Raw genomic sequence first — 20,064 nt, forward strand, 5'->3', positions numbered from 1 at the left:
CACTGGTGTTTAACGAAACATCATCCAAGTTAAACAGTGGTGGGCTCCAGAAACCTGTACTCCAGAAAAATACCAGAGCCATTGCAGACTGCCCTGAAGGCAGCGTCACAGCGCTCCTCAGGCCAGCAAACATGACGGCGCAGCCACCACGGGGACGCCCCTGGGTGGAGAGCACATCAGTCCTCAGCACCATGTCGAGGCAAAGACAAAACAGAAAAGGCCCAAACAAGTTCAGCCAAGACCATCAGGAGGAAGATGGGCTTCTATGGAGAACAGACCAAAAATTTTTCAAAAGAGAAAGAAAAAGAAGACCCTAAGCAGCCCCTAAGCTGGGTGATCTGTAAAACCCTAACTAACGAAGCGAGGGTGAATGTGGACATGCTCACTAAATGCCACAGGCTGTGGAGTTCGTGCCCCAGACACATGGCACACACTGGGACTACAAACAGAGTCAAGGAAAGTCTACATTCATTGACGGGGCAGCCAGACCTACACGAGGTTCCAGAAGGCAGGCAGGGGTGGCCGAGGTGCATCTTTCCCCAAGAGGGTGGTCTGCAGCGCCAGGCTCTGCTGTCTCCCCATCCCCATCCGTGAAATGAGGCGTTAGACCTGACTAACGATATTCCAACTACTGAGCCAGGGTCCCCTTGTGCAGACATGGAAATGAAAATAAGTAAGAGCCACAAAAGGAGGGCAGCTCTGGTCCAATGGGACAGGAGGGCTCGGTACCTGAGTGGCTTGGTGCCACTGCCCCCACACCCACCTGCCCCCTAGGGGATCCTCAGGTGGACAATATGAGAAGAGATGCATCCAAGGAACTCTGAGACTCTTCTACCTCTGAGTCTATGCTTCTACACCTTGGGGCCTCTGCTGCGAAGAAAAAATATGGGGCTGGACGGACTGCTTTCTTGACCTGGTTATAGGGGATGGTCGCTCAGCACTATGACTGATGGTTTTTCTGTCATACAGAGTCCCAGTTCCCAAACAAGGTACACAGGTCCCTGCATCCGCTCTTGTCCGTAAAGCCGTCTGCAGGTTTATTCTGCGAGTGCATCAGAGGGTGCGACGCAGAGGGATCTGGCTGTCACCCCTTGGCCTCTCAGTGTCATGTGGGGAAAGGCTTGCTCTTTGAAGTCTTGCAAAAGTACCTGTGTAAGAGACTGGGCACAGCCAGCCAAGGGGTGCTTAGCATACCCCAAAAGAACATACTAAAAGAAAGCAGGGGAGGGGCTGGCCCCGTGGCCGAGTGGTTAAGTTCGCGCGCTCCGCTGCAGGCGGCCCAGTGTTTCGTCGGTTCGAATCCTGGGCGCGGACATGGCACTGCTCGTCAGACCACGCTGAGGCAGCGTCCCACATGCCACAACTAGAGGAACCCACAACGAAGAATACACAACTATGTACCGGGGGGCTTTGGGGAGAAAAAGGAAAAAATAAAATCTTTAAAAAAAAAAAAAAAAAAGAAAGCAGGGGAGCCCCTGTGCCTGCAGAGTGCATAGGCCTGAGGGCCCTGATGCAGGGACACCCCAGCATGCACGAGTCCCACCCGACACCCCATTTGCTGGGCTCGGCCTGAGCAAGCAATGGCAGATGAGGCCCCAGAACCAGGAAGACACCTGAAAAATGGGGCGTGAACCCCACCAAGCTTCCCACTGAGCTTCATGTCACTCAGTGCTTCCGAATGTGTTTTGTTGTAAAAAGATTCCAGGGGCAGCCTGGCCCACAGAGGGGAGATCCTCAGACTGACCCCCCACATTTTCCATGAGGAGGAAGTCTTACCAGCCAGGGCACTTGAAAGGCTAAAAGAACAGACTGATATACAGAGGGGAATGCTCACTCTTCAAAGCTTCTCGACAGAAAGATACCAGTGGCCACAGCCATTAGCGAATGGCTGTTCAAAAGAGGCACTTCCTGAAGACAGCTCTCAACACAACATCTAATAAACAACCTAAATGGCGGGCCAGCACCGTGACGGGCTGAGAGCGTCTGCTGCACTGGAAGAGATGGGGGTTGAGAGAAACTCTCTCCTGACAAGGAGAGCAGTAAAGTTCTGGAATGAAGCTCGGGGGAACTGTGGGGAGACAGCCCCCTAACGGCTACTCAGGCTCTGGGAACCAGGGCGGTGGCAGTGCCCACTCGGGCAGTGCAGTGCCAACTCCTTTCCCCGGGGCAGAGGGGCGTGGGGCCGTCCTTCCCCTGTGCGCAGGCTGCGGGGGAAGGGAAGGCCACTGGGGGCCGCTGTGTCCTAAGTCTACGTGTGCAAGTCCCAGTGCCGGACAGGTCCCAATGCTGCCGCGGAGACGAGGTGAACTCACCCCTCATCAGGGGTGAGTGAATGACTAGAGACTGTTCTGAGACCCAGGCTCAGAGCAGTGACTGGAACTCCACAAGTAAATTTATGCAAAAATATTTGAAGTATAAGTACTTGGGGCAAAAAGGAGATCTGAACCATAACACACGATAAGTACTATTTAAAGAGATTGTAAAGGTCACCACGGCCCCCCTTTGTACTATTAAAAGATGCAGTAGGCAGCAAGTTTTAGCTGGTATCAACTGCACAGGCTTAAGAAGGTGACAACTGCCATCAGCCTGGTTATTAAATGCCCCAGAGGATAGACTCTGGGCCAAGTTATCAGAACTCAGGCAGCCCTAAAGTAACGAACTCACAGGCAACCTTCAGCATCTTCCGGGGGTGTGGAACATATTCAGTGACCCTCTCTTGTGTCCACATGGAGACATTTGCTCTCTCCACCCCTGGCTGAGACTCTGATTTGTTATTACTACTATTGTTGGCGGCAGGCGCAACAACAACGTTCTTGTCCTGACTCCAACGCGTACCTCAGCAGCCTGCCAGAGAATGTCGACATTCTTGTTCTTCCTGGCGTGTACGTTCTGACCCAGGAAGCGCAGCAGCTCTGGCAGGCACGTCTGGCTCCGAGATCGAGGGAGGCCTGGAAGAGAGGGGGAGTCTGTGGGAGTCGGTGCCACACCTGGGAATGCAGCCCAAGGAAGCCACCGAGGCAGAGGAAGGGCAAAATGAATTCCCAGCCCAAGCTGGAAGTTTAGTGTGATTTACACAAGGGAGGGGTGTGCTTAGGGGCTGGACCTGGTGAGTACTTAATTACTGCCATTTCCGTTCCACCTGCAAAGAGCAATCATTTAGTCTCCTTTCTCCTTTCAGCTCTTCCAAGGGGCTGGAGAGCGGACACTGGATCACCAAGAGTGGGAAGGAGTGAGGAGCATCCATCTGGGCTTCAAAACCACCACCAGGGATGGAGGATGCTCAGGGCAGTGAGTCTTGACCATGGAACGGGTGTGGCCATCCCTGGGGGACGTGGGCAGTGCAGCCCCTCCAGGGGGACGTGGAGAACTTCCTCCTATGCTCTGACAGCTTCCCTCCACCACCGGGACAGTCTCTGGACAGTCTCCAGGCCCTTCCAGGACCCTTCGCCGGAAGCTCAGTCAGATCGCCTCACCTAAGAACCCCGGAGTTTTCAAACATCAGGATCAGCAGAGAAAAAGAGAAGAGCCTCAAGGTCATGTCTAAGGAAAACAGCCGTGGCACCTGAGCCCCCAAATCAAAACCAAATATATGGAATTCTGGGGTCTAGCTGCACACAGTTTCCACCATACAACCTCACCCTGGTGTACACAGGATCCTATGCTAATTATTTCATGCTCCTGATACATGCTCAGTGCCAGGCCAAATGGAAATGGAAAGAAGGCTCTTGCCTGTGAAGGGCTCAGTCTGTGATGGAGGCTGTGGGAGCGCAGAGAAGGCGAATTGAGCCAGGTCAGGAAAATGCAGCCTCCTGGAAGGGATGGCTTGATCTACTTCCTAAGATCAACCAGAGCTTCTTGGCCTCCCCGCCACCCTGTCTAGTGATTACTGCCCACTGAGGAACCAAGCAGACTTAGGGGGTATTCACCAGGTGGGCTCCATCTTCTCAGCCTCAAAGATCAGCAAGTCTCCTGGGGCTGAAGGCTAAATGGCCCACTGCTCCCCCAGCTTCCTGGGTCGTGGTCCAGTGCTGTTGGCCCCACCCTGGAGAGGCCCACGCCTCGCTGTTTTCGCTGCTGTGGGCCACGCCCTTCCTTGGCCTTCCTCAGCAGGCTAGGTTCACATCTCCTGGGGCTGGCCGCCTTCCAAAATGCTGAGCACAGTACTCCCCCTTCCTGACAGAACGCTCACCACTCCCACTCATCTGTCCTCTGTCCCTCTCCCCCCACTCACTTTCATGGTGCCTGGGTGGGGACCGGCCCTCCAGTCCAAGCCTGGGTAGCCCGCACAGGCCCCGCCCCCTGCAGCACTGGAAGACAAGCAGTGGCAAGCTGCCTACATCTGATATGGGCTCATTGCGGGACTTGCCCCTCCACGTCTCTCGATGTCCTCATATGTCAAATGGGTGTGAAACCAGGCCCACCTCCCAATGCAGATGTGAGGATCATGTTAGAAAATTCATGGAAAGTGTGTAGAGGGCCTGGCACATGCAAGGGCTTGACCGATCTGTCACTTTTAACTATGATCACCCCTGAAGAACATGAGGACGCCTCAGTACCTGTGTTCCCAAGAGCTAGGTACTAAAGACCTTCAGCAGAGTCCTCAGGGGATCCTTTTCCTTACCTCTTCATGTCATTGTTTTCAGCCCCGGCTGCAGCACATGGGGATCACCCAGGGAGTTTCTGAAACTCCCCAGGCCCAGGCCCTGCCCACCACGGTCTGGGGTGGGGCCCTGGCATTAGGACTTTTCCAGGCTCCCCAGTGAACTCCAGTGTGTAGTCAGGGCTGGAACCTCAATGGCTCCAACGGCATCCATTCCAAGGATGCACCCCATGCAAGGCCCCAGCTCTGTGCTCACCTCCCTCAGTTCACTGGGAGACTCAGGCCACCTGACTTGAGCTCCCTGTATTTCCTCCCATCCACACCAACATCCCTGCATGTCCTACCTTCCCCACCCCTGTCCCTCCTTGCTGGCTTGCCATCCACCTGGGCTCCCAGGAGCCTGATTTATAGTAATGTCATCCTCTTCCATCTTGTAGCCCCTGTTTTTCTAGCTCCTTCCCTCAGGCCTTGAGCACACATCTCCCATAGTGCTCCAGGTGTGTTTCCAACCATCCCACAGCCCTACCCCTCAATCTCTGCCAGGCTCCGGGATAGAGCAGTCTGTCCCAAGGCAGCGCCATCTGGTTGCCCACTTGCCTCCCCTGCGCCCCTCACCACCCTGAGACTGCCCCCTCATGGGCCACTGTGGACTCCCCGTCCACACCTGCCCTGGGCTCCAGGAAACACTGCTGCTCTCCTCCTGCCTCTCCAACGACTCTCTCTCTGGCCCTTCTGTCACATCCTTTCTTCCCAACCAACCTCCACACGGGGCCTTTCCCAAAGTCATCCTCAGCCGCTTCTTGTCTGGCACACAGAAACCTCAGCCAAGAAAGGGTTCCACGTCACCCTGTGCAGCTGATCACAGCCTCGCTAGGCCTCGCTCTGTGGCTCTGGAGCTGCACCTCTCACGGACCATTTCCCCAGGTCACAAAGGCAGCTGGGGCCTGGGCTGTGCTCCTTGTCTCCCCAGCCCCGCTCCTCTGCCCGTCAATGGGCCACATTCTTGCTGCCGCCAGCTCTAGTGATCCTTGCCCAGCACAGGCCCTTCATTCAACCCGTCCTATCATTGTCTCTCTTGCATCCCCAGCATCATCTCCAAGTAGCCACTAGGGAGCTGAATCTCCTCCGAATCCTCCTCAGGAAGGCAGAGTCTACGCAGGTGAACAGGAGGCCATGGGGGGCCGGAAAGCAAGGAAGGATCAGCACACAGAGGCAGCATCCAAAGAGCCGCCCACTGACACCAGCAGGTCAAAGTTGGAGAACAAAGCAAACAAAGGTTTCACAGCCTCACCCTCAGTCCACCACTGGCTTGTACCCCTTCCTCAACCCAGGCAGCACACTCTTGTTGATTCTAGACAAATCCTTGAAGGTCAGCTTTGTCCACACTGCCTCCCTAATAAAACTGCTAAATGAACATCAGCTCCTCAGCCCGGCCCCCAAGGTCTCTGCCAGTGTCTCCCATGAGGACGGCTTTGCCAACTGTCTAAGCGCACAGCCTCAGGGCCAGGCCAACCCCTTTCTCCATCTGTACGATGGACGCTAACCTACCTCATAGCGCTGTTGTGGGGATTCAGTGCAGAAATGTGTATACAGCACAGCACAGAGCCAGGCACATCAGTGACCTGTGAACACAACCGAAGCCTTTCCACACCTGCCCTCCCTGGGAACCCCCATCAGAGGATGCTGGTGGAATGAGGGTGGGACTCTGCCTCCTTCACCCGTGTGTGCCGGCTGGTGGCTGCAGCAGTGCCAGCAGAGAGGCAGAGCCAGTCTGAAAGCTGGCTTTCCTTCCCAGGCAGGGTCGACACCTTGTTCATCACGGGGTCCTGTGGCACTTTCTACAGGCGAGGCCTCAGTGAACATGTGCCAGGTTGAATTCAGGAGAGAATTCCCCAAGCACAATGAGTGCAGTGGGCCCTGGGCTCCTGCCTAGTTCGGCGGTGGCAGCATCTTCACTATCAGGCATAGGGAGGGCTGTGTGTCAGCGGAGGGACGGCTGCTGTCACCTCTCCACTGCCTCCAGGGACACCAGGACAGGAACACTCTTGCCCCCATACCCAGCAATAAGTGTCTGCCCAGCATCTTACTCTCTACTAACCATGGCGGGAGGCACATGGGGAGCTCACACCAGCCGGGGCAAGCCGACCCCCAGGCCAAGTGGGGGTCCTGCCTCTGTGATCCCACCTGTCCTGCCAGGAGGAGCACAATGCAGGCCACTGAATGCATCAGTGAACGCCAGTGACTAAGACAGTGTGTGAGAAGAGACCCAACCAGAAGACATGAGCGAGGGCTGCAGCCTGAGGAAAGCTTCTCTGGGTGGGGATTCAGGCCAGGCAGAGTCTACGCAGTAGGCCGTGGGGGGCAGGGAAGCAAGGAAGGATCAGTGCACGGAGGCAGCATCCGGAAGGTCGGTGAGCAGACAGCCCAACGGCAGGAAGGGCTCAAACACCAAAAGTGACAAGAGACCACAACAGGTGAAACCCACCGTGAGAGAAGAAATACTTACAATCCTCAGGCAAGACTTCCTTAAACTGCTCGAAGTAGGAATTTAACCGCACCAAACTCTCCACGTTGATGACTTCTTGTAAAGATGTATCGCCAAACCTTCAGAGGTCATAAGGGGATGCCATTAGTTGGCTAATGTCGCTTTCTTCTAGCACAAAACATAACTGCATTGAAGCTAACAACATTGATTCTCTCATTTATTGTGCACATCTAAATTCTAAGCCACTCTCCCCCTCCCAAGCATAAGGTCATCTGTACTTGCTGATGACAAGTTCAAATACATTTCATTAGCAGGCACTATGCATAATCGTTACTCATCAGAACCAGATTATCTATACCAGACTCTCTTGCAGCACAGGAACCCCTCTCACAGACACTTAGCTGAAGGTCCCCAGGTCCTCTCATCCTCGAGGTGCTTAGGAGAGGGCTGGCAGTGGAGTTATGGCTAGGGAGTGAGGACACAGTCTTGTACTTGAATCTGAAGTCCCTCTGCCTGCTGAATGACCAGACGTGACTGGCTCTTCCTCCGCAACTGTGCATGAGGCACTAGCTCTTGTCTCACCATCCAGGTTCACCCTGTGCACACCTCACAGGCAGGCAGGATGTGCCAGATGCGTAAGAGAGGAGCAGTGGAAAGCCACGCACGAGGAAGGGGTGAGGCAGCCATTAAAACATGCTGGCTCTGAAGTCCAAGGCCTGGATGCCCAGTCCGGCTCCACCACCTCCCTGCTGAGTGACCTCCCTGCACTTCAGCCTCTTTGCAGTTCCACGTCATCCCTCAGAGGGCAGGACTCCCTCCTCTGGGTCCACCATAGCCCATTCACCCCTGATGCCCATGACAGCTTTTCCTCTAGACACCTGTTCCTTTGGGGGGTCACCCCTGGGACACGGGTGAGCTGGGCTTGTTTATGAGCTGAGGGGAGAGTGTCCCAGGAGCAGACAAACAGCAAAGCAAAGAGCCTGCCCTCTCCAAGTCCCCCTCATCCCCACTGTCACGTCCCCCGACCTGGGCCTCTGCTCACTGTGATCTGGGTTAGCCTCAACCCCTTCCAGAAACCACTCTTGCAGAGTCATCAGGAGCAGCAGCTGCCAGAGGCAGGGGATGTCTTCTTCCTCCCCGGGACACCTCCCTGCTGGGCCCCCCACACTACCCACCCTCCCTGAAGTGGGTTCCTCAGCTGTCTCACACCTTACAGGTCTCTGCTTCCTGGGCTGGTGCCCTCAAGCCCAGCTCTCCATCTGCCCCTGAGCATGACCCTCCTCCTGGTTCCTGAGCTCAGAGGGTGGTACCACCTGCTCACTACCAATCTAGAAGCTAGGTCTATCCACTCTCCTCCCTGTCTCTCTCACACCCTGCCCAACTGAAGACCAAATCTTTCATTTCACCACCAAAACAGTTCTCTATCTACACTCCCCCTGCCTGGTCCCGGTCCCTGCCTCTGGCCTGGACTCTCTCCAACAACCTCCTCATCACACTCGTCCCCCTCACATCTTTCCAGCACACGGCCAGCCAATCATCTACTTAAGATGTAAATCTACTTGTGTCCCGCCCTGCTTAAAAGATCTTCCATGTCTCCCCTCAGCCACACCACATTTGCTAAGTGGGGGTGACACTACATCTAGGGGTCATGCACACTGACCATCGGGTTCAAAAGGCCCAGCAGGAATATGACATATCATGCTGGAGACCAAATTTCCTTAACTGCAAGTACTCTAAGATTTCTTTTTTCCTAAAACACACATATCACATGAATGTAATGATAAAACAGGAAAGATTTTCATGTACTAGTGGAAGGCCTTTATAGGCCACACACACCCAAGCCCCCTCCACCCCAACACACAAACACACGTGTACACACACGCTTGCTCGCATGGGCACACGTGACTCCTCCCTGCCGCCTGGCAGGTGACCCTGGAAGGAGTTTACAAGGCACAGGCCTTTAGGATCAAGGCACAGCTCACAGCCCACACACAGGCCTCTCTAATCTCAGCACTGTCCTGCGACCTGGGCCTCCAGCCCCCACGCGCTTTCTCCTCACCTGCCTCTGCTCAGGCTTCTTGGCCTGGGACACCAGGTCCCTCCTCCATCTCCTCAGCTGACCAACTCTTCTTTACTCTTCTAAACCCACTTCAGCCGTCACCATCCAGGAAGTCCTCACAGACCCTCTCAGACACTGTTTGGGCCCCTACTCCCTGCATTTTTCTTCATCCTTGCACCCACATCTCTCTCCTACCTGCCCAAGTCTTGAGGACATAGACCATGTCATCTGGTTCATCTTTGTGTCCCCAGCACCAAAGACAGGGCTGGGTATATGGCTGCACTTGGAGAAGGCTAGCCAAAGGAAAGCAGAGTTGATAAAGCCACTACAGCTCTCAGAGCCTGAAGAGGGCAAGTACATTTCCTACGTCATCTCCATGGCCACTCCAGCCACTGTGGCCCCCGAGGGGCCTGGGCACGCACCTCTCGGCCAGAGTCTGCTGCTCGTTGATGCCCACATTGAAGAGGACGGGCTGCACCCGCAGCAGCATGCCACTCTGGATCTCCCGGGGCAGGGCATCGAACAAGGGGCCCGGCAGGGGGATCCGCACGTTAAACCCGTCACTGGAAAACCGAGGAGAGAGGAAGAGGAGGGGTTAGGCCTGTCATGGGAGAGACCAGGGAGGAGGCGTGTGGGAAGAGGAAGACCAAGCTCGTCTCCCTTCAAGAGTGTGGACTGGCCGCCCGGCTCAGTGGTCTCCAAACTGCTGGTCACGAACCTTTACAAGGATGTGACATTAAAGTGGATCAACATTTTTAACTGAATGAAATACAATAAAACAAAAACTAAGAGTACATCACGCGTAATAAACATAATTAAAACACTACACTAATTCTGAGAATTAAAAAAATATTTCTACCGATTTCCAGTGATGACGGGCAGCATGTCAGTTGAGGCATTAGAAGTGGCCTGAGTGACTTTGAAGGTCACATTCCTCAAGTCCATGATTCCAAGGCTCATGTCCTCCAGCATGGCCAGCTCCTCACCTGGACACAGGAGAGGGAAGGAGGGCTGTCAGGAAGAGGGGGCCTGCCACTCCCCCGTGGACTCAGCACGGTCACAGAGTTGGGCGCAGATGGAAGGTGACGAGATCAGGCGAGACTGCAATGAGAGGGGCAGGAGTGTGGGAGGGCCCCCTGCGCCTCCCCCTGGGAGACTCACTTCTCCTGGAGTAAACACTGCTCCACGGCCGCATTAAACTGCAGCTGGGAGACACACAGGCCTCCAGCCCTATCTGGTCAAGGAAAGTGTGGGGAGAGCAACAGACATGATGGAGCCTCGAAGGCAAAGCTGGCTCTTTAGAACTGGACAGAGACAGACTGAAACAGCGCATTGTGGCCAGATCCTTCCATTACACAGGACTTGACATTTATTTGATGTCTTATAACTCCAAAGATTAACAAGTACTTGTACAAATTATCCACTTTTACCTCCTCAGAAGAAATAAATAGAAAATGAAGGTATGGAGAAGAGAGCCTTTTCAGAAGGCAATTTGGAAATCTCTATGAAATTTAAAAACATTTCTACCTTTTGACCCAGCGACTTTCCTTCTATTAATTTAGTGGCCGCAGAAATGGCCCCCAAGCGCACAAAGACTCATGTGCAGAGATGGACGGCAGCCCTGCCCTACCAGGACCAATTCAGAAAGGTCCAGTGTCCGAGAGGAAGTCATTGCTTAAATAATTATCATCGGGGCCAGCCTTGTGGCTGAATGGTTAAGTTCACGTGCTCCGCTTCAGTGGCCCAGGGTTTTGCCAGTTGGGATCCTGGACGCGGACATGGCACCGCTAACCAAACCACACTGAGGCAGCGTCCCACATAGCACAACCAGGAGGACCACAACTATAATATACAACTACGTACTGGGGGGCTTTGGGGAGGAGAAGAAGAAGAAGAAAAAAAAAAGAAGATTGGCAACAGATGTTAGCTCAGGAGCCAATCTTTAAAAAAAAAAAAGAGGGGGCTGGCCCGGTGGCCCAGCAGTTAAGTTCGCACGTTCCGCTTCTCAGCGGCCCGGGGTTCGCCAGTTCGGATCCCACGTGCAGACATGGTGCCGCTTGGCATGCCATGCTGTGGTAGGCGTCCCACATATAAAGTAGAGGAAGATGGGCACGGATGTTAGCTCAGGGTCACGCTTCCTCAGCAAAAAAACAAGAGAAGGACTGGCAGTAGTTAGTTAGCTCAGGGCTAATCTTGCTCAAAAAAAAAAAAAAAAGAAAAAAGAAATTATCATCTATCCTCAACTAGAAAGATCTTCAAGACACGTAACAACATCAACAACGACACAAACTAAGGGAAGTGTGGGTAATGATACAGGACTTCCATTTGGTTCTTTGTTACACGTTGTGGTGACCTTTGGATTTCCTTTCACCAGCAGGCATTACTTGCATAATCAGAAACACCTTCAGGAAGGAAGGATGGGAATCACACGTGTCCACCCTGCCCGGGAGCCTGGGCCCAGGGGAGGCGTGGGAGCCCCGGGGTCTCACCGTAGGTGCTCAGCAGGCTCTCAAACTGGGCGAGCAGCCCGATGGTGTAGAGCTGCCGCAGGAAGCCGTCGTCGTGCAGGCAGTTCCTCAGCTTGATGATGAAGCCACAGATGAGAGCTGTCAGCTGCGGGGGGACACGCGGTGAAGGGGTTGCAGGGGACAGACACCTCCTTGCCAAACGGCAGCTGGCTTGTGCCGTGCCCTGGGCCCCGAGATCCCCTGTTTCCACTGCTCTAATTGGGCTTCAGAGCAGCCCCTCTCCCTTGGGGGGACCTGGAGGTGGGGAGCACCCAGGCTCGTGGGTCATGGAGGCCAGAGGCCATGGGGAGGAGGTGCAGCACTCCAGGCTTGCCACTCCTCTTGCTCCCAAAGGCCTGTTTGGTTTTGGCTCAGCTTCTGACCTGGCCTGCCTGGGGTTACTCCTGGGCTAGAACCTTCTGGAAGCCCAGAATTAACTCCCCACAATGAAAGAGTCTATATACTTGCAGATCCATACTAGCCCTAGCTGGAAACTGAGGTGATCACCACAAAGAAGAGAGGGAGAGATAACACGGTCACTCTACAAGTTTCCTCAGCAGACACTTTCTGTGGGGTGAAAACGGGCCTCACGGGGACGGGTGGGGGACACTGCAGAGAACGGTCCACTTTGCTAATTAGATTATTGGCATCTATTAGACTGCTGACATTCATTTCAGTTCTCCCCGTCTCTGAAGGATAACAGAAATCATCAGAACAGAGTTGTCCACGAGCTGCAGGATTAAGGCACCTGCTGTTTTACGAACAAGAAAACAGACTGCACTGACAGTGAACATCCGTGTCTCCCTCACTAGACTCCTTCGTAGGGAAAAAAAAAAAGGTGGCAAAGAGGCCTGCACCGCAACCCCACCCGCCCTGGTGCACAAGCGGCAGACGTGTGCACTACGTCAGCGCCAGCTCTCCAGGGAGAAGCAAGTGTGGAATCAGAGCCTCTCCTAAACACACGCCGATCGAGTAGACTTCATCAGAGAATCTAGACTTCTCTAGTAGGTAAATTTAAAAGCAACAAGCAGGAGAACATACTGCCATCTATGGTGTTTTCACTGTGCAGCCAGAGGGAAAGGCTTCCTAAGCTGTTTTCCCGGAGGTAGGAGGTGCCTGTGGCCTCCCGCGTGCCACTCCCAGGGGCTTACGGTTTGGCAGAAGACCACGTCGCGGCGGTACTGCAGGCTCAGGTACGTGGCTATGGTGGGAGCGCTGTCCTGCATGAGCAGGAAGACCATTGCCTTCTTGGCCTTGTCACTCATCATGGCCACGCAGTCTGTGAGGGTGGTCAGCAGGGGGTAAAGGGCCTCGCTCCATTCACCTGGGCACGGGGAGGGCATCATTTTAGAGGGAAGATTTTAGGAACTAGGTTCTGGAAGTTTAACAAGTTACCTGTCCCCTAAACCCTGTACTGTGCTCCCCGCCCCCCTTCTGGATCTTCTAACTCTGCTCGGCCCATGCTCTGGCCCAGAACTGGCACCAAGTTCTGCCTGGAAGCAACCCAGTCTCTAACCTTCCAGCCTGAAGCTTTTCCAGCAACTCAGACGTCAGTCCTACTCCCAGATCACTGACACGCGCCTGGTCTCCTGAAACTCTTGGGGACTCTACACATAAATACTCAAGACTATTCCTTTTGAGGAAAGTAACAAAAAAGCTTCTGCAAGTCAGGACTGAGCAAGAAAACTATGCTGTCTGCAGGGTCCAATCCCCTTCCATAGCCCCACCGTTCCTCCACCAGGAAGAGAAGAGCCAGAAAAGTGGCCTGTTCTCTTGCTTCCCTCGACCCAGTCCTGAAGGCAGAGACCCCTGTCCTTCTGGAGCAAAGGACAATTCCATCCTTGTCCCCCTTTGTGAAACTGTGCTAAATTCTCATTTCGCATGTCTGGAGGAAAGACCATTCCTCACAGTTCCCGTATTTTCAGCTCTCAGAACATCCCTGCTTCTACCCTCACTTTCTTCCCCGCCCCCCAACTTCCTGCCCGTTGCCATCTTTTTCTAGCTTTGTTTTTTTGTTGTTGTTTTTTTCAGGAATAAGGAAACTCTGACCCTGTACCAAAAAAACTTCTTAAAAATAGAACCTCAGCAGAGAAAAACAGAGTGAAAGGTATTTTGGCTTTGGTCTTTTTTCCCTTCCTATTTAGAAGACATTTAAAAGAGAGAAGATGCCCTCACCAGTTATATTTCTAACAGGTTACAGGGATTTGACCATCACCACTGGGTGAGCTCACCACACCAAAAGCTGCAGAGGCAGTGGAAGTAAAGCCTGGGCTGTGCACGCCCTCTTAGGATGAGAGTGCAAGCCACAGAATGCCCACAAACGTCACTACACTCCGGGAAAGCCACAGAGTGTGTGAGCAGTGCAGCTGCCAGAAGGGGCAGCTCTGTCTTAGATCAACAGAATCTAAAAAACAGAGAGAAGGGAGACATGGCTCTGCTGGCTCAAACTGCAGGCTCAGCACTTTGCTGAGAAACAAATTTAGAGAAATGACTAAAACCTGCAGAAGAACTTCCCTATATTCAGTGTTTGGTTAATGCAGATTTGCAAGTATACACAGCAATTCAAAATTTGGACACGCTCTAACTGTATATGCAGGCACGCTGTATGCGGACAAGGATTTCCATCTGTAATGGAAAAAACGAGGCTCAAATTTAGAAAGTCTACAGCAGAAAGGTCTTAGCAAATAAATCATGGTGACAAAGAACACTGGACTGAGGAGTGGAAAATGTGAGTCCCAGGCCCGGGAGGCCGCTAAGAAGTGGTGGGCCGTGGGCAAGTCCTTCGACCCCTCAGCCACATGGGTCTTTCTCGGTAAAATGGAGTGCTGTGCTAGATAATGTCCAAGCCTCTCTCTTCCTCTAAAATTCTTAGAGACCATGTTTTTGTTTCTCTGAGGAACTCTGTTGAATGCATGCCAATTATATTCAGCAACTCTCAAAAAAGACCAATGGCATAGTATTCAAATAGTTTGGGGAAAGACAGGCAGTTATTAAGACTATTTTTCACTAAGAAGTAAATGCTCTTAGAGCAAATATTGCCAATATACTTTGCTTTTCCACCAAACATGCACATACATATGTAATTAATATGCAAATTATGATCATTTTAACCTGAAAATGACCAGAATATACAAGTGGTCATATTTGACTAAGCAAACCCTCTCCATAAACAGTTTTTGACTTTGCCTACGTCTCTTTCAAAAAAATCCATATAAGAATGACTCAGTTTTGCTGCATTAGGAAAAAAAAAAAACACTGAAAAAATTGGCATATAGGAAGAACAGTTAAAAAGCATGAGGAGCGTGTCCTGGAGATGAGGAGTGTGGAGTAGGAGGAGGCGGCGCTACATCTGCCCAGAGAAGGGCTCAGACACGGCTGGATGGCTGAGTCAACGAGAGCATCAACCACCATTTAGGCAAGACCTGCGAGAGCTGTACTTTATAACTCCTTTCTCATTTAATCCACAGGGACAGGGTTAGTAACACAGGTAAGGAGACAGGCCCAGAGAGGTCAAGTGTCTTCCCAAACACACAGAAAGAGCCGTCATTTGTACATGTCTGAGTGACTCTAAACTCCATGTTACTTCTAGTATGTCAGGTGTTTCTGCTGGTAGAGAGTAAGGGGTGGGGGGCAAAATATTTTGTGTCAATATGAGGAGAAACGAAAATAAAAAACTTCCAAACAAAATGAATTTCAGGGACAGTAATGAGATTTCTACCTGGGACCTTTAGTTAAGCACAGGTACCTGGGATATTAGGGTTGGTGAAGGGTCATGCCCTGCTTCCTTCACCAAGAAAGTCTCACTATGAAAAAAAATACCAGCGACCAAACAAGTGTCCTTGGTGATGCAGCTGATTGCCTTTTTGGGGTGAGCTCCTTATCTAGTTGCTAACCTAGCAACATTTGACATGTTGACATTTGCTGACTGGTAGCCAATCCATGGACCACACTACTTTAGATAATTTTGAGGGACTCTTTCAAGTCCATGCTTTGCTTTTGCATTTTTTTCTCATTAATAGGGGAAGGGAAAAGGGAGTGAGGGAGGAGGACTCAGAGAGAGAGAAGATTGAGAGAGAAAGAGAAAGAGAAAATGTGTATGTGTTTTAATCCAGATCAAATACAGCCCTGTGGGAAATGCCAAAGGAACTCCTGGCAGGGGACCATTTAAGTCCATTTGACATCAACGGTGGACAAGCCACCAGTGCCCCTGGAAACGACACAGCTGACATGAAACAAGGAGAGTTCTTCTACAAGCCAGGTGTGGTTTGTGTGTTGCCTGGGAACCCACTAGTTTTCCCATTAGTTCCATGAACTTCAGGACACCGGGAGTAGAGGAGAACCCCTGAGCTTCTATAGGACGGGTTCAAGATGCAGGTACCCCCTTTCCGGGTCCTAACTGCTGGGTACACTCCCAGACTTCACCACCGCCAAGGCTCCGGGGAAAGCAGCTCAGCGTGAAGGCGCCGACCTGCCGTGGAGGAAAGTTGAGGACTGGAAGCTGGAGACAGACATGAAAGAGGAGAAGGCATGGGCCAGGAGAGGCAAAGGGGAGGAAGGGAGTGGTGACTACCTGTGCATCTACCAAGCCTCAGTGGCCCGGAGGGTGCAGCGGATGGGGGCCCGAGACCCCACACTGACTTTTCTGGGAAAGAGAAATGATAAAGCGGCTGAAAGGAAATTGGCGGGGGGGGGGGGGGGGGGGGGGCGGAGCATGATGTACCAAATCAGATAAGCCCGCTGATGAGCTCACTTCGAATGGGTTCTCGGGGTTGCTGCCAGGAGAAACCACGGTGCTGTGAGAGCTGAGAGGGTTCACTAACAGCCGGCAGGAAGAGTTCAGTAGACCCCACAATCACTGATTTGCTGCACTCTGGACATAAAGCAGGGGTCCTGCTATCTCATATTTATATCCAGGCAGGAATACGTAATCATCAGACTGATTATGTAGCTGTTTTTCGGAGTGTAAGGAAAAAACATATCACTTGGGGGTCTCATGCTCACTCTGGGAAAACAGCAAGCCATATCCAGGAAGTTCAGGGTGAACTAGAGCAGGGGTCGGCACACTTTTTCTGTAAAGGGCCAGAGAGTAAATATTTCAGGCTTTGAAGGCCATGGGGTCTCTGTCGCAACTACTAGACTTTGACATTGCCCCACAAAAGCAGCCACAAACAATAAGTGAACATATAGGCATGACCAGTTTCCAATGAAACATTATTTACAAGAGCAGGTAGTGGACAGGACTCGGCTCAGAGCTGCAGTTTGCCAACCCCTGAACTAGAGACATAAACATCGATTTCTACATGCAAATGCGGCAAAAAGATTCCATTTCCAGCGCTAACTCCAACCAAAGACATAGCAATGCCTGCTAAGAATTCTAAAGCTGCATCTAGACTCAGGAGAGAGGACGCTGTGTGACTGCAAATGTCACAATATTTGGGTGGCTACATATTATCCGACCATTCCTGCCATGTAATGCTCACAAGTTCAGGTGAAATCCAGGAAGCATCATCTACAAATACAGATCTCTCTAAATCAGGTCCCCACTCCAGGAAGCCCAATGCACCTGTGGACATTAATCGTCTGAAAGGTTTTAGGACGGGAAAATGAAAATAACACAGGTGGTAACCTGCTTCAGGCCACAATCCCCAGCTCAAATGTCCCTCACCAAACCTAAGGAAAGGTGCTACCTCACAACGAAGAAATTCCAAAATATTTCCCTAACTCTGGGAGCACAAGGTAATCTTTGACATTTAGCTACAAATGCCAGCTGAGTAGTAAAAAGACAACTGGAGAAGCCTTGAACAGAAACCACGTACCTGGGCTGGACTCTTCAGGAGGGGGGCTGCAATCTGCACAGAAACGGAGGGCGACATGGATGATTAAGGAGCAGCACACAGTTCAAACACGAACAACTCAACGCTTAGAGCAACTGCCTCAGCAGCTGTCAGTAAGGCGGCTAAACTAACAGAAGAGGTCAGGGCCTGCCTGCCTCTTCCCCAAGAAGGCACACGAAGGCGCTCCCAGGCAGCCAAACCCTCTTGGTGGTAAACATCGCCCGATTCACCAGCGTGAACATTCATGTTGCTCATACTCCAATGTGAAATGCTCTTCAAGATGAGCAAACTAATGTATTACAATGTGATAACGCACCCACATCGATCACATTGTGCGTGACAGAGCCCCATGTTGGCTCACAACATCTGGAAGCAAACTTGTAACGAGAGAGACTCGCCAGTAAATTGAGCAGCCCCAGTTCGGAGCCACTGCCCCCACTGACTGGTGGAACCTGGGCTGAAGGTCAGCCGCTGAGATCCACAAGGTTAGGATCCAGTGATGAAACCAACACATCAAAAAACATCTGGGCCGATCTTCAAAATTTAAACCAAACAAAACTTTTATGACTTGGGAGAAGTCTAGAATTAGAATGTCCCTCCAGGTCCTCAAGAATCCCAATGTTAATTCAGTTTCACCTACACTGAGTCACACTGGGAAGTATTCATTTCAATTTCGCATTTCCCTTAAAAACTCTAAAATCTCTGGTTTACTGGGTGTGCCACCTGAAAGAAAACAAGTTTGAAAATGGATCATTTTGAGTAAAAGTTTATTTTATGTCTAAACTTTCCAGTTCAAAGAATGTCTTTGGGATATGGAATTAGGTAGTTTCCGATCCTCAAGAACAGCTGGAACCACTGTTATGGAGACTTTCACAACCTGGATTGTCCAGGAAGGGGTGGCAAGGGACCCCTCCTCTCTAGCTATCTTTGGCATTGACTTCTTAAACTGGCAAAGTGGATAGAAATAGAGGAAAATTAAAGGCCTCTGTGAGTCGAAGACTTCAGCCTCTTTGTTAGAGCCCAAATATCCTGAGACCACCTACCTCAGAGGGAAACCCATAGTGGTGTGGTGTGATGCAGAGCACTGATTCTTAAACATCTGTCTGGCTAATCAGAATTACCCTGGGCCTTGAAAAAAATACAGATTTCTGCCTCCCCAATACCATTCCTCCAATATTCTGAGTCTGAATGAGGAGGAAGGTCCAGGAGCCTATTTTTATGATCTTCCATGGTGATCCCAAACAGCTGGGTTGGTACCATTCCTGAGAAGGCATCAGGGTTAAACCCGGCTGGTAACGTCAATCTTTTAATCAAAGGGGAGAGGGTGAGGTCTCCTCTGCTACTCCTGGACCAGTGGCTTACAACTTGTCTTAGGTCATGGAGTCCCTCGACATTTGACCGCTACGGACATCTTCTCCATGAACATGCAAATTTTAGCATATAATCTCAGGGGCACACGAACCTGGGGTACAACCCACAGACCTCAGGTTAAGAACAACCTAGTTTGGGGTTTAAATGACTCTTCCAGGATGAGAAGAGCAAGAGTGTGTGTGTGTGGAAGGTAATGGAAGCCCCAAATCTTGGCAAGTGGGTAGTGATGCAGAAGAGGTGTGGGGCACTTGTGGGGAAAATGGGGAGAAGGAGAGAGAGGCTCATGGAGCTTCAGTGTTTCCAGCTGGTGGGGACTTGTCAGTGGGTCCTGCAGAGCCACAGGGCTGTGTGGTCCCTGTCCACAAGTTCTGATCAGTTCTGCAAGAGGGTGAGCAGAGAGGCAGGGCAACTCCTTGGTGAAGGATGAAAACCAGGAGCCAGGACAGGGTTGAGAACTGGAATGAAAAGTGCCTTTCAAAGAGCCACAGAGTTTTTCATACGTAATAAATATGCTGGAGTGAACTTAACCTGCTCATTAGGCCAAAGTCACAGGCCTAGGAACTTGGAATGGTATCAAAAGTCATGACAGAGCCCAACCCTGGCCAGTGAGGACAAGAGATTGAGTAAAATACATGGCTCAGAGTCTGGTTCTTTCTGATCCTCCTGACCATGCTGAGGTCTGAATAGCTTCCAGGCTATGCTCCAGATTTCTCAATTAAAGACCATACACAGTTAATTTTGTGGAATACGGTTTCACACATTTCTTTGAGTCCTGATCAGCAGTTAGACTCTCTCAAATGTATGCTTTATTTTCCCAGGATTACAACTGAGCTGATTTCTATGGCACACACATTTACCAGTCATGCCCCAAATACCACAAGTAAATGCTCCTTTAAATAACTTCAAAACTGTGTTTCAATCTGTCAGTATTTGAACAGTACAAGATATACCTAGAAAAAAATGACATTTAAGTTACAGATATAACAGTATATCTGATTAAATAAACCATCTCCTGAATTTAAAAAAATCCAGTAAATTAATTTTTATAACTGCAGACAAAATTTTAAATTACAAGCAAGACAACACTAAAGAGAAATGAGGAATAAACTTTCAGAATTTTTTAAAAACAAGATTCACATTAAAAAAAATGAGAACACAGACAGAGACAAAATAGCTCCATGAACCAATCACAGGTTTGGGCAACTGAC

General features: G+C 51.2%; 1 protein-coding gene across 18 annotated transcripts in view; it reads right to left on the reverse strand.

The window, feature by feature from the left end:
* Positions 1-20,064, reverse strand: part of INPP4A (inositol polyphosphate-4-phosphatase type I A) — a 132,768-nt gene that overhangs the window by 13,152 nt on the left and 99,552 nt on the right. For 12 of the 18 annotated variants that reach the window (XM_070573511.1, XM_070573506.1, XM_070573501.1 and 9 more), the window contains 7 exons: positions 17,468-17,500; positions 12,803-12,975; positions 11,634-11,757; positions 10,004-10,130; positions 9,567-9,707; positions 7,107-7,204; positions 2,836-2,948 (listed from right to left, as the gene is read on the reverse strand). In XM_070573511.1, the coding sequence (XP_070429612.1) occupies positions 2,836-2,948; positions 7,107-7,204; positions 9,567-9,707; positions 10,004-10,130; positions 11,634-11,757; positions 12,803-12,975; positions 17,468-17,500 (809 nt within the window). The remainder of the gene's footprint in view (positions 1-2,835; positions 2,949-7,106; positions 7,205-9,566; positions 9,708-10,003; positions 10,131-11,633; positions 11,758-12,802; positions 12,976-17,467; positions 17,501-20,064) is intronic. The other 6 variants (XM_070573513.1, XM_070573510.1, XM_070573504.1 and 3 more) reach the window with 1 other exon arrangement.

The sequence above is a fragment of the Equus przewalskii genome, chromosome 14, assembly GCF_037783145.1.
Source record: "Equus przewalskii isolate Varuska chromosome 14, EquPr2, whole genome shotgun sequence".
Classification (NCBI taxonomy): domain Eukaryota; kingdom Metazoa; phylum Chordata; class Mammalia; order Perissodactyla; family Equidae; genus Equus; species Equus przewalskii.